The sequence below is a fragment of the Sciurus carolinensis genome, chromosome 3 (genome assembly GCF_902686445.1).
Source record: "Sciurus carolinensis chromosome 3, mSciCar1.2, whole genome shotgun sequence".
NCBI classification, from domain to species: Eukaryota; Metazoa; Chordata; class Mammalia; order Rodentia; family Sciuridae; genus Sciurus; species Sciurus carolinensis.
The window spans coordinates 118,992,026-119,010,447 of NC_062215.1; the positions used below are offsets into that span (position 1 = coordinate 118,992,026).

An 18,422-nucleotide genomic window follows, 5' to 3' on the forward strand; every position below is an offset into this window, starting at 1 on the left:
GTTTTGATTGAACTAAGAGTTGAAGCACGTTATTGTACTATCAATCCATTGAGTTTATTTTCTTCCAAGAACTTCTTTTTCTTTTTCAGAGAAAATGAATAGAGATGTTGGGAGATAAATTTAGCTTTTATCACTTTCGTTCAAATGCCTGGTTTTATAAAGGCATAGCCTTAACTTACTCATGCATTAATTATCAAAAAGACCACAGATTCTGGGATTGAGAAACCACAGCTTTGTCTTCCTTAGTCAGAAAGTCAGCTCTTTCAAGCCTTCAAGATTCTAGACAGTAACCATTTCTTTCCCTGTTTCCTAAATGGGATCATTCAGAGTCTGCTTAAAACAGCTTCTCTTTTTGTAAGGCTAATCACACTCTGGGCTTCCACAAACTCTTTGCTTCCAACCTTTGAGGGGCGCTAGTGAGTCTTATAGAGTCTAAGCTTTCAGGCCTGAGAATAGAGTCAAATAGGAGTCTCAGAAAAGTCCTTCTCAGTTGCTAGAGCCAGAGGAAATCCCAAACCTTGACAGATCATGCTGCATGTCACAAGACTGATTCTAGGCATTGCCTAGGGGACACTGCTTTAGCTGCTGTTTGTCAGCACGAGAAATGGTGGGAAATGTAGTTCTGGAATATGCCAATCTCAACAGCTCCTATTCCAGAAGAAACAGTTAAGAGATCATCAGAATGCTCCACAGTTAGAACATCTCTGTCAGTTATTTCCTTTTTTCCCTGCTTCTGAGCTCTGAATGTGTCCCTCCAAAATTCATTTTGAAACCTCATCCCCACTGTGGAAGTATTAAGAGGTGGGGCATTTGGGAGATGATGAGGTCACAAAAGCTCTGCCTTCATGGATAGGATTCATACCGTTATAGAAGAAGCTGAAGGGAGCACCGTTGCCCCTTCAATCCTTCTGCCACATGAAAATGGAACATGAAGCTGTCATATTTCAATCAGAGAGAACAAGCCCTCACCAGACACTGACTCTGCTGGTGATTGGATCATAAACATCCCAACCTACCAACCTACAAGAAATAAATTTCTATTATTTATAAATTACTATAAATATTGTTATAGCAGCCCAAACAGACTAAGATACCCAAATAGCTTACCCCTTGAACTTGGGAAGCATCTGTAGCAAGTCTTGTTGCCAGTGTTCCAGGACTATTTCTGAGATCATCAAACCAGCCGATGTCTTGCCCTAACATCGCCCTGAAACCAAATTTACGTAGCCTTTTCGTGAGGAGCTCTCCAGATTTAGCAAAGGTGTATCCCTAAAATATAAAGAAGTCTTTAGTGATATTTTAACATGAAAAGAGGCGAAACAGCTTAATCACTTAATGAAAAATAAAACTTCTCACCTGCAGAAATTGGGTACAAAGGGATACACAGCCTAGTCCTACAAAAAGTAGGCACACAGTTGCAATGCTTGACTTTTGTTCCTCTTTATCAGGAAGTGAAAAAGTCTTTGGAAGATAGTAAGCAAGAAAGAAATCCTTTTTATTATAAACAACAACAAATACATTCAAATATGTTTAAACAAAATTACATATCTCTACTCATTTGTCCAAACCCACATAACGTGCACTAAGAGTGAACCCTAAGGCATTCTAGGCACTTTGGGTGATCATGATGTGTCAGTGCAGGTACATCACTGTAAGGATTGCACCATGCTAGTTGGAGATGCTGATAATGAAAAAGAGCAGGAGGTATGTGGGAAATCTTTGTACCTTCCTAATTTTGCTATGAACCTAAACTTAAAATTTAAAATACTAGTAATTAACTAGTAGGTTAGCTATGAACATTAAATATTAATCTCTTGTGGGGCACAATGCCTGGCCAATGAAAATCAATGGTGAAAATTACAGAATTTTTGTGTCGTTTCTTTGCCTGACTTAAGCAATTGTGTTGGCTTTTGTCTGACACAGATAAAGAAAGATGATACCATCACCTCAGTCCTTTAAGTAATAAGGCAGAAAATGAAGAAAGGGAGGGAGAAGTGGAAGGAGGGAGGGAGAGGGGAAGGAAGGAAGGAAGGAAGGAAGGAAGGAAGGAAGGAAGGAAGGAAGGAAGGAAGGTAGGAAGGAAGGAAGGAAGGAAGGAAGGAAGGAAGGGAAATCCTTGAAAATCTTATAACATTAATCTGAGTTAAACTCAGAAGTATTATTTTAACCTCTATCTTGTTCAAGTAATAAAATGTAAAATAGTTGATTTTCACACTGAGGCATCTTGCCTGCTATTAGTTTTATACATATAAACTAGTCCACAAATATAAACAATTTGTTATATATACTTGTATATATTTCATCTTTAAATGAAGTTTAAATTCTTCATATCATTAGAAAAGCAACTAGCTATCAAGGGATTGAATAGAATTGACTTAGAAAAGAAAAAATCTACATCAGAGACCAATGTTGTTGCCTCTCAATCACAGGAAGCTAAAACACCTCTATTCAAAAAGCTATGGGGTTTGTGAATGGGGATTTTTAAATCTATAATAGCTGGTAAATGACATTCATAAATACATGATGAATTTACAGACATTTGCTCAAGTAACTTACTGAGAAGCAAACAGTCACAATAAAAAAATTGAAAAAACATATTCCAATGACATAACCCTGAAGTAAAAAGAATTTTAGGTGCAACAAAATCTTCCTAATGCAGACTACCTGAGGGAACTGTGAGTTCAGGAAAAGTATGCATTAGAGTGCTATTCCATAAATCCTTACCTATGGTTCTGAAGTAGTTTGAGTAACTCAAACAGTGCTAACAAACAGTTGCTCAAAGGAAACTGTATAATTATTTAGTGCCTGCTATATGCTAAACATCAGTAAAAACAATGACTGTTATTCCATTAACTTGTTTTTTCATTATTATTCTATTAACCTTTTCTTGCAAAGCAAAAGAAATTTGTTCAAAAAATTGCAAATTCCAAAGTGATATGTGGAGGGAGGATGCTAGGTTAATGAGATTTTAGTACTCTTAGGACAAAGTTTCTAGTTAACCCAGGTAGAAAATGGGTTTGGAAGATACCACAGTAATTCTTCCCAGTATAACATGACTCAGAGGTTTACAGAGTTTAAAATTTCAGAAATGTAAAGCTATATTTTGCGTTGGTACTAAAATCACTATGCAAATGCCCTGAAACTTCAAACTGCAATGCCACAATCACCATAACCCCAAAGGTCACCACCTATCACAGCCACGGACTCTAGAATTCAGAGAAGTTCATATGAGTCTTACTTTCTAAATGAAAATCTAAAGCCCAAAACTTCAAGTCATTTGTCTGAATTCACTTAGCTAAGGATTATTCTTGAATAAGGAAATGCCTTTTAGCTTCCAGTAAGTGAGTTCTGGGCTCATTCTTTAGACTTAGGGTATTCTCCACCTTTTCAGTGTTACCAAAGAATACTTGACTAATGTTAAAATACACACACACACACACACACACACACACACACACAAAATTGTCTGGTTTGAGATTGGGCATCTGATCTAGCCATAATCTTTTTCTACGAAATCGTGCTCCATGAGTTCTTGATACATTTTATTGTTGAGATGCAGCCCAAGAGCTACCCATCAGTAGATAACTCTTCTCTTATACTAGTAGGAGTTCAGCACACATCTTTGCCATTTTCAAAAGGGTAAAAACTCTTAAACTCTTGTTAAGTGCCAAATGTGAAGTATGTGACTTAGCCTACTTTAACTTAAATTGGGATTTCTTTAAATTCTCAAAACAAACCACTGAGACCTTAGGTTTCTTGTCTCATGTTACAGATGATGGAACTAAATCTCATCAAGAATAAATCACTTGATATTGAACTCGAGTTGGAAGAGGCGAATCCGGTCTCAAAATGGAGGGCCATGATCCAAAGGAACCAAAGCAATTGAGGAAGCTGTTTATTGGTGGTCTGAGCTTTGAAACTACAGATGATAGTTTAAGAGAACATTTTGAGAAATGGGGCACACTCACAGATTGTGTGGTAATGAGAGACCGCCAAACAAAACGTTCCAGGGACTTTGGTTTTGTGACTTACTCTTGTGTTGAAGAGGTGGATGCAGCAATGTGTGCTTGGCCACACAAGGTTGATGGGTGTGTAGTGGAACCAAAGAGAGCTGTTCCTAGAGAGGATTCTGTAAAGCCTGGTGCCCATCTAACAGTGAAGAAAATTTTTGTTGGTGGTATTAAAGAAGATACAGAAGAATATAATTTGAGAGATTACTTTGAAATGTATGGCAAGATTGAAACCATAGAAGTTATGGAAGACAGGCAGAGTGGGAAAAAGAGGATTTGCTTTTGTAACTTTTGATGATCATGATACAGTTGACAAAAAAACCACACTATTAATGGGTGTAATTGTGAAGTGAAAAAAAGTCCCTTTCTAAACAAGAAATGCAGTCTGCTGGATCATAAAGAGGTCACGGTGGTGGATCTAGCAACTTTGTGGGTCATGGAGGAAACTTTGGAGGTGGTGGAGGTAACTTTGGCTGTGGTGGAAACTTTGGTGGAAGAGGAGGATACGGTGGTGGAGGTGGTGGCAGCAGAGGTAGTTACGGAGGAGGATGGTGGATATAATGGATTTGGAGGTGATGGTGGCAACTATGGCGGTGGTCCTGGTTATAGTAGTAGAGGAGGCTATGGTGGTGGTGGACCAGGATATGGAAACCAAGGTGGAGGATATGATGGTTACAATGAAGGAGGAAATTTTGGTGGTGGTAACTATGTTGGTGGTGGGAACTATAATGATTTTGGAAATTACAGTGGACAACAGCAATCAAATTATGGACCCATGAAGGGGGGAAGTTTTGGTGGAAGAAGCTCTGGCAGTCCCTATGGTGGTGGTTATGGATCTGGTGGTGGAAGTGGTGGATATGGTAGCAGAAGGTTTTAAAAACAGCAGAAAAGGGCTACAGTTCTTAGCAGGAGAGAGAGTGAGGAGTTGTCAGGAAAGCTGCAGGTTACTTTGAGACAGTTGTCCCAAATGCACTAGAGGAACTGTAAAAATCTGCCACAGAAGGAACGATGATCCATAGTCAGAAAAGTTACTGCAGCTTAAACAGGAAACCCTTCTTGTTCAGGACTGTCATAGCCACAGTTTGCAAAAAGTGCAGCTATTGATTAATGCAATGTAGTGTCAATTAGATGTACATTCCTGAGGTCTTTTATCTGTTGTAACTTTGTCTTTTTCTTTTTCTTTTCATTGCATCAGGTATATTGCCCTGTAAATTGTGGTAGTGGTACCAGGGATAAAAAATTAAGGAATTTTTAACTTTTCAAAAAAAAAAAAAAAAAAAGAAGAAGAAGAATAAATCACTTGCCCAAAGTGTGTCCAGATAGTACAGAGTAGAGACCTATAAAAAATCCAGGACTGGCTGACTCCCAAGTTCTTGCTTTTTCCCAGCATGCTATATCCAAATTGCTATGGTTGGAGCACTTGGTACAATTTCCAACTCAAACAGACACAGGGGAAATGAAACAGATAAATTATGCCTTATGTGTATATTGAGGGTTGGCTAGATTAGCAACCAGTTTCCAAATAGGGTCCAATTATGTGCTGGGCCCATGTCCCACAGTGTGGTCTCAACACACCACATGTAGATATTGTGCCCTTTAGGTATGTCAGAATGAAAATAGAACAATTAAAACCAGATTCATGATAACACTCTGTGAGATGAAAGCATCATGAAAGATGAATATGTAATAATTATGCTCAGAGGCAAATAGAAGTCCTCTTCTTTATTGGAGTGGAAAGACAGTGGTTTGTTTAGTATCTTTCTCCTAGCAAATATAACCCTGTGAAAGCATTAATGAGAAGCCAGCTTTGGATTTCACCAAGTAGGTTTTGCTCTTCTAATCTTGCCACCCTTAATTGCTGGGTCTAAGTCTATCCTAAAATTTCCAGTTGTGACCAGAAGAGTCCCAGAGAATATTCTCTCTACCAATGACCACATGGGAATTCAAGAAGGGTGTAAGTTATAGCTGAACTGTCTTTTTTTTTTCTGACTTGGCCATTTCACAACCAGTAGAGCTGAAGGATAGCTTAGAGATCAACTTCGTCAATCCTTCCTTTTATAGTTAAGAAAACAGGTCTACAGAAGTAACAGGAAGTAATGTCACAGCACCCAGGATGTGATGCATAACTAGCAGAGCCAGTTTCAGAGGAAATGTCTCCTGACAGGAATTTCAGGACTCTTTCCTTGGCAGCTCATATACATGGTTTGGATGAAGTTGAATGAATATATTCTTTCCTCTGCTTTTATAAGAAAGAGAGATAATCAGCAAAAAAGTAGACATTATGAGTTTCTTTTCGAAAGCAAACATCAGAAGTAAGATGGTGGCACATACCTGTAGTGGGATCTGTAGTCCCAGATACTGGGAAGACTGGAGCAGGAGGATCACGTGAGCCCAGGAGAGCAAGGTCTTATGCCCTACCCATCTATACCTGCTGCAGAGTGCTCAGTGAGATTCATTTCCAGAGCCTCTCACTGCTAGAATGGCAACTTTGCTGGGGGCAGGCAGAGAGAGGTCCTGATTTTTCTAGACTACCTTATTCCCAACACCAGCAACAGCACCCAGCAAACAGCAAATGACCAATAAATACTGGTCAAACGATGAATAGATTTTTCTGTGTAATGTTTGTTTTCCTCAAGGACTGAAAACTCAGCCAGGTGTCATGGCACATGTCTGTAATCCCAGTGGTTTGGGAGGCTTAGGCAGGAGGATCACAGGTTCAAAGCCAACCTCAGCAATTTAACGAGACCCTAAGCAACTTAGCAAGACCCTGTCTCAAAAAATTAAAAAAGGACTGGGGATGTGGATCAGTGGTTGAGTGTCTGGTTTCAATTCCCAGCATGAAGAAGAAGAAGATGGAGAAAAAGGCAGAGAAGGAAAAAGGAGAAGGAGGAGGAAACGGGGGAGGAGGAAAAGAGACTGAAAATTCCACTGAGGAATTATAACTGACAAGGCATTCTTGAATCCCTAGCATGGTGTCTCAGTGAGACTATCAATCAATATCTGTTGAGTAAGTGAAAGAACATTTCTTTACAATGGATACTGTATTTACTAGAAAATTATGGAATTTAAATTAATTGCGCAAAATATTTTCAGCATAAAAGAGTGTAGCACCACAAAACCAGAAGTTCAATTAATCAGATTTGAAGGTCCTGTGTTTCCAATTTCCTACCTCCCTGAAAGTAGCACAATTTCCTCATTTATCACAAGGAGACAGTTTGAAAATTAAAATGGTGGGCTGTTGGAGCCACACTTGCCTTGATTTTGTTCGTGGATCACCCAGATCTTCCTGTACAACAGGTCTGTAGGGACACTTTACAGTCAGGACATTTATCAGAGAGGTGACAAGAGAGAGATGTAGGGCAGGGAACTAAAACGTAAGCTTTTATCATGTACTAAGCTCAGATAATGTGCACTGGCAAATCCTTTGACTGTGCCGCCTTACTAAGTTAATTATATTCTTTAGATTCTATGTTTCCTTCTCTGTTGACCTCACAGGATGTGTATGTGTTTGTGTGTGTGTGTGTGTGTCTGTGGTGTATCAACTAAGAACTATAACATCATCTTGATGACTAATTTTGCAATAATATTTTATCGCAATCTAGTTCTCCAGTCACTCTGGCTGGGTTTGGCTCTCCAGTTCTATCACTTTCTATCCCAAGTTCTCTGAGCCTTGGTTTGCTCCTTTATAAAACAGGAATAATAACAATCCTTACCTCAGATGGTTCTTAGGAAACATAAGTGAACAATTATACAAAAGTGCTTAGATAGTGCCTACTACATAATATCTATAGTTATTATTACAGCAATAAAATCAGATGGAGAATATCAAAATTCCTAGGAGTGAAAGATTGAAACAAGCTTATTCTTTATTCATGCCTTATCTTACTATTTTTTTTGCTTTTCTTGCTTCTTCCCCACTTCCCCATTTCAAGGCAATCAGTAGGAGAACAGAGAATTTTCTCTAACACTGCTATTGTAAGTCAAATTTTGTACCTCAGCTGTTCAGCAAGATTAAAAATTGCCTGAAATCATTTTGCATTATTCAGAAAACCTGCTTTGCACTCTGATGTGGTTTACACACAGGTAGGCTTCCTTCTTCCAATTCAAAGTCTACAATGACAGTGCCATTTTTTGTACAAGCATGTGTGAGTGCCCTGTTGACCCAGACAAGAGTGTTCAGCTTCACCATCTCACCTTCACTGTGACAGAGACTCAATGAACTTTTCATTTTTTATGTTAGAGCAAAGAGCCCAGCTACCAAGATGAGATAGCCACTAATAAAAAAGAAGGAAGTCTGAAAAGAATAAAGCATCTCAGGCACACACTTACCCCAACAATCTGACTGAATAAAAGGGCATAGAGGGGTGTGAGTGCCCCATTCACACCTGCACTCAGGGCGCCTACCAGCATATAGGGCCATTCTGGAGCATTGAATTTCATGATTCTTCTAACTGAGGCAGGCAGGACTTCTTCTTCCATAAAAATGCTCTTGTTCTTGAGGGGAGAGAGGATTACATTAGTGATCCAGATGTATATGTGGATGCTTTGCATATTCTCTTTTACTATACATCTGACCCTCTGGCGTTCATGCATTTTACAGTCATGGTTCGATTGGTTTTGAGTGACTTCTATGATCTCCAAGATGCAGTGGTTTGTTATTTTGGGAGGAATGCTCGTGAATTGCTTAGATGGGAGGGAACCTTCTGGACTGCTCATCTGATGCTGTGTTTATGATCCTCAATTCACAAGTGATCATGTGTTAACTCTTTTAAATAGGTTGGATCTTTGAGAATAATAACTCCTAATTAGAAAAACCTTCGCTCTGGTGTAGTTCCACGTGGGAGGACTTGAGAAAATTTTGAGATATGTTCGTCATAAATGTCAAGGTTCTATAATCTAGTAACTGGCTAGGATATCTGAAACAAGACAATTTAAACCATTTTTAAGTGGTGTCAGCAGCTATCATTTACTTACTTTCAATAAGGTTTTCCTTTATTAGTGCCCAGAAGTAAGTGATACTCCATTGGGATTTCTAAATTGCATGTTTTTTGTTTGTTTTTTGTTTTTTCAGAAGGAGTAAAAATTAGTATTTCCCTATTCTGAGCATTTTAGTTGCTATTAAAGTGTCAGAGCTAGTAAATTTTTTTCCTCTCAAAGGCAAATATTCCATATAGAACCATCATTTTTCCTTGCTAGCACTATTACTCAATTCTTTAGGCCCATTTATTCAGCAATTTGTTAAATTTATTACCCACTCTGAGAAAGGATTCTAGGTGGCTTAAATTGATTTGTATTGATTTTTAAAAACTTTTTCTATAAAACGTACTTAAGATATCTATAGAAAAGTGGCCATAAAACATTAACAAATGCTCTTTTGCACTAACACATAGCATTTACCCTTTAGGTAGCTGAATATCAGGAATAGATATTAGCAAAGATCTTCAAAAACTTTTCCTTTGCTTACAAAGTCAAAGACCACATTACCAATACATTTTATATAAAAGGCTGGTGTCAAGTCCATTCATTATAGTTGTAAGCCAAATAGGATGAAGGAAGGCAGCTCAGGCTGGTGACAAATTTGTCATTACCTCCATGTCAAGTTCTCGCTCAGTTGCTTTCATCATTTGCACTTTGTCATTGGTACTCAATCATGTGGCAAATCCTCGTGCTCAATTATTTCATTTCTGACAGCTTACTAACTTCAGGCCACCAAGGTCAAAGAGAAAAAAAAAAAAAAAAAGGTGCCTGGGAAAGCATGAGTAGAACAGGCAGAAAGAATGGGGTTCTTGAATAAGCCCCATACAGCACCAATAGAATATATCGCCAAGCACCTTAGTTCTCCGAGCTTCAGTTACCTCCTCCTTAAAATAAAAGAGTCAGACTAGGTTGTTGCAGGGAGACAATGTTTCCGGGTCTCTCATATTTCTGCACATGTTGTGAGCAGAGGCACTGACTACCTTTTGTTCAGATTATTTTTCAAGAATGTTTATATAGCAAATAACCTTGGGAGACAGACAGTGTCTTCACCCCAAGCAGTAAGCCCATCTCTCCATTAGAAAAGACCCAGGCTTCTCAAGTTCAGGGTTCCTCTGGTCTTACACACCCCACTCCAATTGCTGGTATCATCTGCCTCTCTTTGCGCCACCTTGTGGAAACTAGGGGTGGAGCTACGGAGCCCATGCAAAAATACTGAACTATGGCCACTGCTATTGCTCTGAGTAATTAAGTCCTTCAACTTTGTCTCAGGGCTCTAATGTATTCTACCAGCATCCAGGAAATTTTATCAGGCTAACCAGATAGTTTTCAGTAGAGAAAAATATCAGCCCTTTTACAGTTCTGGACAGTGATTGGTGTCCAGATCTGTATGTTTATAGACTCATGAGAGTAGGTGATTAAAAACACAGACTTACAGGTCTCATCACCAGAGTTCCAATTTAGTGGGTCTCAGGTGTGCGTCTGTGCTTTAAAGACATTCCTTGGGTAATTATGATGACCACAACTCAGATTGTGAGGCCCGTAGCAGTATATAATCTCCAGGACGCCTCTCACCACTCGATGTCTAGAAGTCTAGGCTTCTATAAGTGTACTTTTTTTTGGATATCAGCTGAGTTGTACCTTCAGGGTATGCTTCCAAACTTGCGAAGATGCACCAACACTTGCTGAATTATTCCTGCTCCCTAGTGACATTTAAACTCCAGAACTTCCTGGAACCATTGCCCCACAGGGCGGTCCACCCACAACCTGACAAGATGGAAACTGTCCTGACTTTCTGATACCCAAAGTTATCCCCAACCTAAAGGAAAAATATCTAGATATTTGAAAACAATATGACAAATTTTTGTCCAGTAGTTTTCATTCCAAAATAAACTAATAAAAAACACAAAGTAGTTCATTTGAATAATTTTCTTTTGTCCCCCTATGCTAGAAAAACTTGACCTTAAAGGAAACTATTTCCTAATTCCCCCACAACACATACCAAATGCAGCTGTCAAGCCTGAAGGATACAAAACTAGAAAATCAGTCCCCAAACAATGGATTTATTTTTTATACTGGGGATTGAACTCAGGAGCACTGTATCACTGAGCTACACCTCCAACCCTTTATATTTTTTATTTTGAGATGGCCTCATTAAATTGCCCGGACTGGCCTCCAACTTGTAATCCTCTTGACTCAGCCTTCTAAGTAGCTGGGATTACAGGTGTGTGCCACCATGCCAAGCAATAATGGATTTTTGATGGAATTTTATTTGATATGGCTATCTAAACAGTGGAGAAATAGAACTATAAATATATAATTAAAATCATTCTATAAAGAAATATTTTACTCGTGCTTTGTAAAAACTAAATAGAAAGGAAAATGAATAAATTAATGGCAAATAAGTAACTCACATAGAGGATAAAATTATAAATTTATATGTGCTTCCTCACTGCAGAGCTTGTTCCTCTACTGTAGCACTAGCAAGTTGTACACAGCTTATTTTTTCTATCACATGTAAAGTTCCTGTCAGTTACTTATGGTAGGCAGAGTGACAATGGTTCTTGTTCATCTTTCTATCCCCAACACAATACCAAGCACACAACAGATGTGCAGTCAGGGTTTATTGGTGGAAAAAAATGAATGGAACTTTTATGTCCATGGTGCATTTGTGCAACAAAGCATTTATTTTAAATTACTTATTGCTCAACTACTATGTAGGTAGTTCAATGCTAAACACTGGGTTCCTCCCAGCTTCCTTCTAAACATCTCCTTTGTGCTCCAGGGGGAATGTAACTTCCTTCTTGAATTTTGTGTCCTGCTCTTTATACTTTGTTACACTGGTTTTTGCATTCCCATCAATAGGGGTCTCCTGCCTTGGTTATATCTTGAAGATTTGGTGTGGAGAAATGGTAAAGTTATGACAAAGAGGCGAGGTGTTCCAAATGAACAGATACTGATACTTATTCTTATGGGTCCTGGGTCTGTCCTATCTCTTCACCAGTGTTTAAATCCTACTTAAAAGATAGCTGCAATGAAGATATAGATGTCTAATATTGATTTCTGACTCAATCTCCATTTACATTCTGCCTTGTTTTGCAATTTCACTGAAAAAGATGTCTAAATATTAGAGACTGGCATCTCTAGCCCATAGGTTTTCCTGATCTTAAACTTAATTGTATTATATCTAGGATCTGAACCCATTTATGGAGCTAAAGTTACCACTTGGAGAGCAATGACTTTGCTCTATCACCTGCTAACTATGAGGCTCTGGATGAGTAACCCCATTTAGAGTTTGGAAGCATAGACTTATAAAACCATCACTTCCAAGGGTTCAGTCAATGCTCTAAGAGACCACAAGGTGGAGTTGAGTGCTTTGTATAAGTAGGTCTTCAGCCTCATAGAACATCTCCCCATCTACACAGGGTAAGGTCAGGGCTCCTCTATCAAAATGGGAAAAAGAAAGGAGTTCACCAATTCTTGGACTTGAAGAACTTAATTAAGTATTAAAATTGGGCAACTTTTACTCATACAATGTTACTTGAGATTAGAGATTCCATTAGACACATGTTATTAATCCTGAAGCTATTGTTTCCTTTTTAAAATAATTCTTTAAGTATAAAGGACTCTAATATAAGTATTCTACAAACAAACATTATTAACAGAAGATCTTTTCCTCTTAGAGCTTTAGCACCATCACATTGACTTCCCTGCCTTTTTTCTTCTTCCCGTCTCCCTTAACAAGAAAGAAGATAAAGCAGCAGCTTTGCAAAATTATACTGGTGGACATTTTATTGATTTTGTTTTATTCCTAATTTATAATCTTGATTAGTAGAATGTAATAAGGAAATTTTAATGTCTCTAAAACTAATCCCTATGTTCAATTTAGATTTCCTTTCATTTCGTGGCTCCCTTCTGAGCTTTTCCTCATCAAAAGAACTCTGGGCATCTGATCTCCAGATCTCTTTCTAGGCTCTGATGGTCCCCTGTGACTGTGCTGCACCATCCACCAGCTTAAACAGTAACAGAAGGAAGTCAGCTTTCCCTTCCTTTCTCTTTCCTTTCTCTCTTATTTTTATCACCAAACATTTACCCAGAAGCTAGAAAAAATATTAATATGGAATTTGCGTAGTACTGTGAGATTTAAATTTTGGTACAGTATTTGGTTTAAATTTTGGTATAGTATTTGGTCCTTCCTTGAAGTTCTATTAAACTCCTATTCTTATATCATACATCTTGTATTTACTTGTGATGGGCCATGGACACATATGACATAGCTATTTCTAGAAGCAGAAGAGGAGATGAATCTTCAGCAGCATGACACAGTAAGAAACCATGCTTGTAAAATGTATTTTCTCTCACTGCATCTCATCAGTTGCTCCAAAGAAAGAGTACGTTTTGGAATTTATTTAAACCAGTTCTATTAGATATTAAGACCTTTACTTATTCAATATTATTATATGAAAACAAAAGAGAACCTCAATAATCCATCTTTCATAGACCTAATTACAAATAGTACCAAACTTTCTTCCAAATTTCTTCATTGTGAACCTGTGTTTATAATTATTTCTTAATGGATTCACTTGTTGGCATTTTATTGAAAAGAATTTGAAATTACATCATGCATAATGGATGTGCTTGTAATTAAAATATTCCCTGATTTGTTGGCTTTCATAAATATTAGAGCTTGGGCTTCGTTTTATGGTAGAAATTCAATTTTCATTCCAGTTGAGAAGTCTCTGGATGTTTGACTTGGTGCAAGGCACTGGACTAGGTGCCCAAGGTGATTCAAACACAAATAAGATGTAGTCATTAAGTTTAAGAAGCTCATAATTTAGTAAAGGAATAAGTCAGCATGGCTTCAAAGAAAGACCAATAAAGACATTTCCATCAAAAGTTTCCAATGAAAGACTTCTGCAGGGGTGGGGTGTGGGGGTTGAAAGCTAGAGTACTAGGGCCAGGAGAGGCTTGGAAGAGGGCAGATGGCCATCTTATGTGAAAGTTAGACAATGTACACAACAGCAGGACACCTGCATCCTTGTGAGTTTTAAATTGCCATATATGCAGATTCCCCTTCTATTTCTTTAATTCTAAGTTATTTTGAATTTATGTTAAAATTAATATTGTTATTTTAAATGCATCCTAAAATAATTATTATAAAATTGTCTAAAGGAAACAAATGTCCATAAAACCTAAAGGACCTCTGTAATTCAAAAATTGTGATTACTTGTATAAGGCCTAGTATTATCAAATACCTTTGTTAATCAAATCCTTTTGCCAATTTTGTTATAACTTAAAAGGAGATTCTTAAATTGGAGGAAAAAACTTTTTTTCTTTTCTTTTCTTTTTTTTTTTTTTTGGAGATTCTTTAAAACTGAAAGGATAAGCTGGATGAAGTGGTGCACACACTTGTAATCCCAGTGGCTTGGGAGGTTGAGGCAGGAGAATCTTGAGTTCAAAGCCAGCCTTAGCAAAAGCGAGGCACTAAGCAATTCAGTAAGACCCTGTCTCTAAAGAAAATACAAAATAGGGCTGGGGAGGTGGATCAGTGGTCGAGTACCCTGAGTTAAATCCCTAGTATTCCCCACCAAAAAAAAAAAGAAAAAAAACTTTAAAAGGATAAAGCAAATAATTTGCTAAGCACATGTGCTAAACATATTTCCTGTGTTTATCAGAATGGCTCATCTGAAAACTAATCCTTAATAGTCCAGTTTTAGTTAACTTGTGTTCTTTAAAGTAATTAATTAGCTAATCTGTGTTTCTTTTTAAAAATGGTATAAAATGTAGAGTTTTCACCAAGTGCTAATGTTCCCCTATTTAGCATGACCTCGTGGACCCCGTATGCTCAGGTTTAAAGGGCATACAGTGCTCCCCTCAGGAGAGACTGCTTCCATTCCTGCATGAGTGATTGGTGTCTGACCTTTTCGTCTTCATCTTCATAAGCAGATTTATGATTTACAACAGCTAATGGAGTTTCATGTACCAGATGAGAAAGCTGAGACTTGGAACGTTGCCTGAGAGAAACTCTGTAAACAGAAAGATGGAAGAGTGTGTAAATGATGGGCAGGCTGGAACAGGACTCAGTTGGTGTCCAGATTTACATCATGCATCAAATAAACAGAAATGTTTGGTAGGTCCCATGCATGGCAACCAGGGAAGGGAACTTCCAGATTAGGTTTGACAGAGCTATTCTTAGGTCAGAGTTAATTGGGTTGACTGCTCTGGGACCCAAGCTTTGCAACTGTTGGGCCCAGATTTGACAGCAGCTAGGAAGGGAGAAAGTGAAGGTGAGCACAGTTGTCTGAGCAGTCCACTAAGAAAGGCCCGAGGCTCAAATACATTCCAAGCCCATATGGTTCTGCTAACCACTGCCATAACAAATCCAATGGCCCCTCACTTTTACCTTCTTTCTGGTTCAGGTCTTAGTTTTTATTTCATTTTCTTTGTCTCTTCCTTTCTCTCTCTCTCTCTCACTGTCTCTCTCTCTCTCACTGTCTCTCTCTCTCTCTCTCTCTCTCTCTCTCTCTCTCTCTCTCTCTCCCCTCCCTCCCTCTCTGGTATTCCTCATGTTTATTTTAGTATGATGCCACCAGGACAGGAGTGAGCTGACAGGAGGAAATAGAGGCCCCAGTGACATTGTTTCTGAGCTAGCTATACAATGTCCATAGAAATGCATCAACACAAATCTTACTGAAATATAATGCAGTTTAATGTATTCATTCATTCTTTTATTCTTTCAACAGCAGCTTACTGGGACCTGCAACATGCAAACTAATGCTCAATCCTGGCAAGACACAATCACAGACATTTTCCTCAAGGAATTTCACCCTGTAGAAAAGCAATGCATGCACCTAAGCCTGATGTAAGGAAGAATATGGTGAAGTGAGGTAAAGCAGGTTGGAATAGAGATTTTGGAAATTCAAAGGGAAAAGAAACATATGTCAGATGATACCAAGAAAGGTCTCATGCAAGAGGTGGCTAAGCAGTGTTTGGCTATTTATAGACTACAGGGAAGAGCATCTGATAGAGAAAACAGTGTAAACAGAAGTATGGAGAGAGAGGGTTACTGGTTAAATATGCTTAGTGCATGACAAGAATAGGATGTGATTGGCTCTTTTTTCCCCACTGAGACTCTTGGGAAGGGGTCCCCCATTCTCTTTTAGGTTAACTTATAAGCATGCAGCACTGGGCTCTGCTAGCAATTATGTTGAGAGGCTCTAAGAGCTAAGCTTCCTGAAAAGTGAGACCAACAGTAAAAAGAAGAAAACAAACCATCTGTCTTGAACACATACTTGAAGTTCTAGTCTTAGACCAAAGCATCTTTGGGCTATTTAGTTATGTCAACTGATTATTTCTCTTTAAAGGCTGAACCAAGTTGGGTTAGGTATTCAGTCATTTGCAAATAGAATCTTAATGATACAGTCAATGCCAAAGACTTGGGAGGAGAGAAGTTACATTACCCAAGCTGTACTTTGGAAAGCTTAATCTGAAGTAGTAGTGTTATGAGAATGTTGGAGATGAGGAAACCTGTGTCACTGCTTTAGTACACTCTAGAAGGAACCATTCACATGTTGCCCCTATTTTGTATCCAGGAAAAAGTAAACTAAAGCAAATACCAGTGTATGCTTGTGACTATGTCCTCATCCAGGCTTCTGAAGGAAATGGTAACGTGCCAACTTAATTACATTAACTGGTTCCCATGTTCTGTTAATGGCACTGTCATCCTGTTAGCCACCTAGGCTCAATGCTGTATACTTACCTGAGGTCCACTCTCTTCCTTGTTCTTGCACATTCAAACTCTTGCCAAGTGCTCATCATGATCAGACATGAACCACTCCCACCCCGGTTCCTTGTCCTCCAAGTGGCCTTTGGAACACCCACATTCCTTCCCATCTGTCCTGAAACTTCATAGAGTTATTTCTTTGGGTTACATAGCTAATGTTAAGCTATCTTCTCCAGAAGATAGGTCATAGGTCATAGGTCTAAAATGCAAACCCAATGCAATGAACACCAAGATAGGAATAGGTGATGGACAGGGTGTTAAGATTTAACTGCTTACTTCCCAGTGCTGAACATGGGAGGACCTATATCCCGTACCTTGGGTTTCTACTACTCTCATATTTCTTAAGACACTTTCCTCACCATTTCCCAGACTGTCCCACCTGTCTTACATAGGCTCTCGTGAGACCATGAGCTATAAGGATGCTACTCTACCTGTTAGCTGGTTCCCTGCTTATCTATCAACAAGACCAAAGTCTATGACACCCCTTTTCAGAAACCCAAAACTTTTGCTTCTCCCTGTCTCAGAGGCTATGTACTATTTTACACAATAAAGAAAATGTTAATTGGGGAACTAATTGCTCTCTCAGTTATTATTTAGAAAATTATTTGCTGTTATCTATTAAATTGTTCTTGAACCTAAAATATATAACTGAAGAGGAACGTAGGCATTGAGAGACTAAAGCTGAAAAACAAAACACCACTTAACATTTCATTTAGTCATCTTGGAGCAAAAAAATAATATTGTCATTGTCAGTGCATACAATGAGATATTTTTAACAGATCTTCTTACTCGAACTTATAAATCTTTCTCTCTGCAGGAGGTTAATAGCTACTTTCTGTGCATAGATAGTATTTCTGAATTTCTCATCTTAGTCACTAAAATGAAGAATTTGTGAGAAATTATAGCCAAACAGTTATCCGTTTCTAAAAATAAACTTTAAATAAATTACTCAGAATAAATATAATTTTGTTCATCTTAAAATAATTACTTTTTTATTGACATGACCACAAGATACACCTCCACTTTAACTGTTCTAATGACAGAAGTGCCTGGTAATTCTCTGTGTTTAAGCTACTTGGTGTCATCAGATTATGGTTTTAATGACTCTAATGATTTTAACATTTACTCATGACTAGACTTACTGCCAGATGTTTATAAAACTTGCCTAAAAATTTTGGTAACTTTTGTAGGTTTCACTGTAACTTGAGACTATTTCTTTGTTATATTCCAAATTCAATAAACTCAATAAAACTAGCATTTCTTTAAAAAAAAAAAGTAAACTTGTTCTCAAGAGAAAAAAATTTTAACCTTTTTAACTCTGAGAATTTAGATTTAAAAAGCAAAGTTACACTAATGCCTGAAATATCTATTTTCAGTTGAAAATAAGCATGATACCTTTAAGTGAGGTATTCTTTTAATTTGATATTTAATATTAAAATTGTTAATATTAAAATGCATTAAATCTGACCATGTTGAATTGTTAGCTGACTGCTTCATCTTAAGCCTCTTAATTAAAGAGGCTTAATAAACAGTAAGCCATCTTGATTGAGCAAGTTCAGTAACTGAGTCTGCTCGGAACACAACCTTGCATTATAGGTCCAGGAAGTGGTAAGGGCAGTGGTGGGAGAGATGCTGTCAACCATCACCTAATAGTC

General features: G+C 38.0%; 1 protein-coding gene and 1 pseudogene across 2 annotated transcripts in view; one reads left to right on the plus strand and one right to left on the minus strand.

Moving 5' to 3' along the window:
- The window catches only part of Abcb11 (ATP binding cassette subfamily B member 11), a 90,139-nt gene that overhangs the window by 18,506 nt on the left and 53,211 nt on the right, over positions 1-18,422 (minus strand). For both annotated transcript variants that reach the window (XM_047545833.1, XM_047545834.1), the window contains 4 exons: positions 14,905-15,010; positions 8,340-8,504; positions 1,357-1,461; positions 1,108-1,269 (listed from right to left, as the gene is read on the minus strand). In XM_047545833.1, coding sequence (XP_047401789.1) covers positions 1,108-1,269; positions 1,357-1,461; positions 8,340-8,504; positions 14,905-15,010 — 538 coding nt within the window. The remainder of the gene's footprint in view (positions 1-1,107; positions 1,270-1,356; positions 1,462-8,339; positions 8,505-14,904; positions 15,011-18,422) is intronic.
- Positions 3,838-5,234, plus strand: LOC124980356 (heterogeneous nuclear ribonucleoprotein A3-like; annotated as a pseudogene).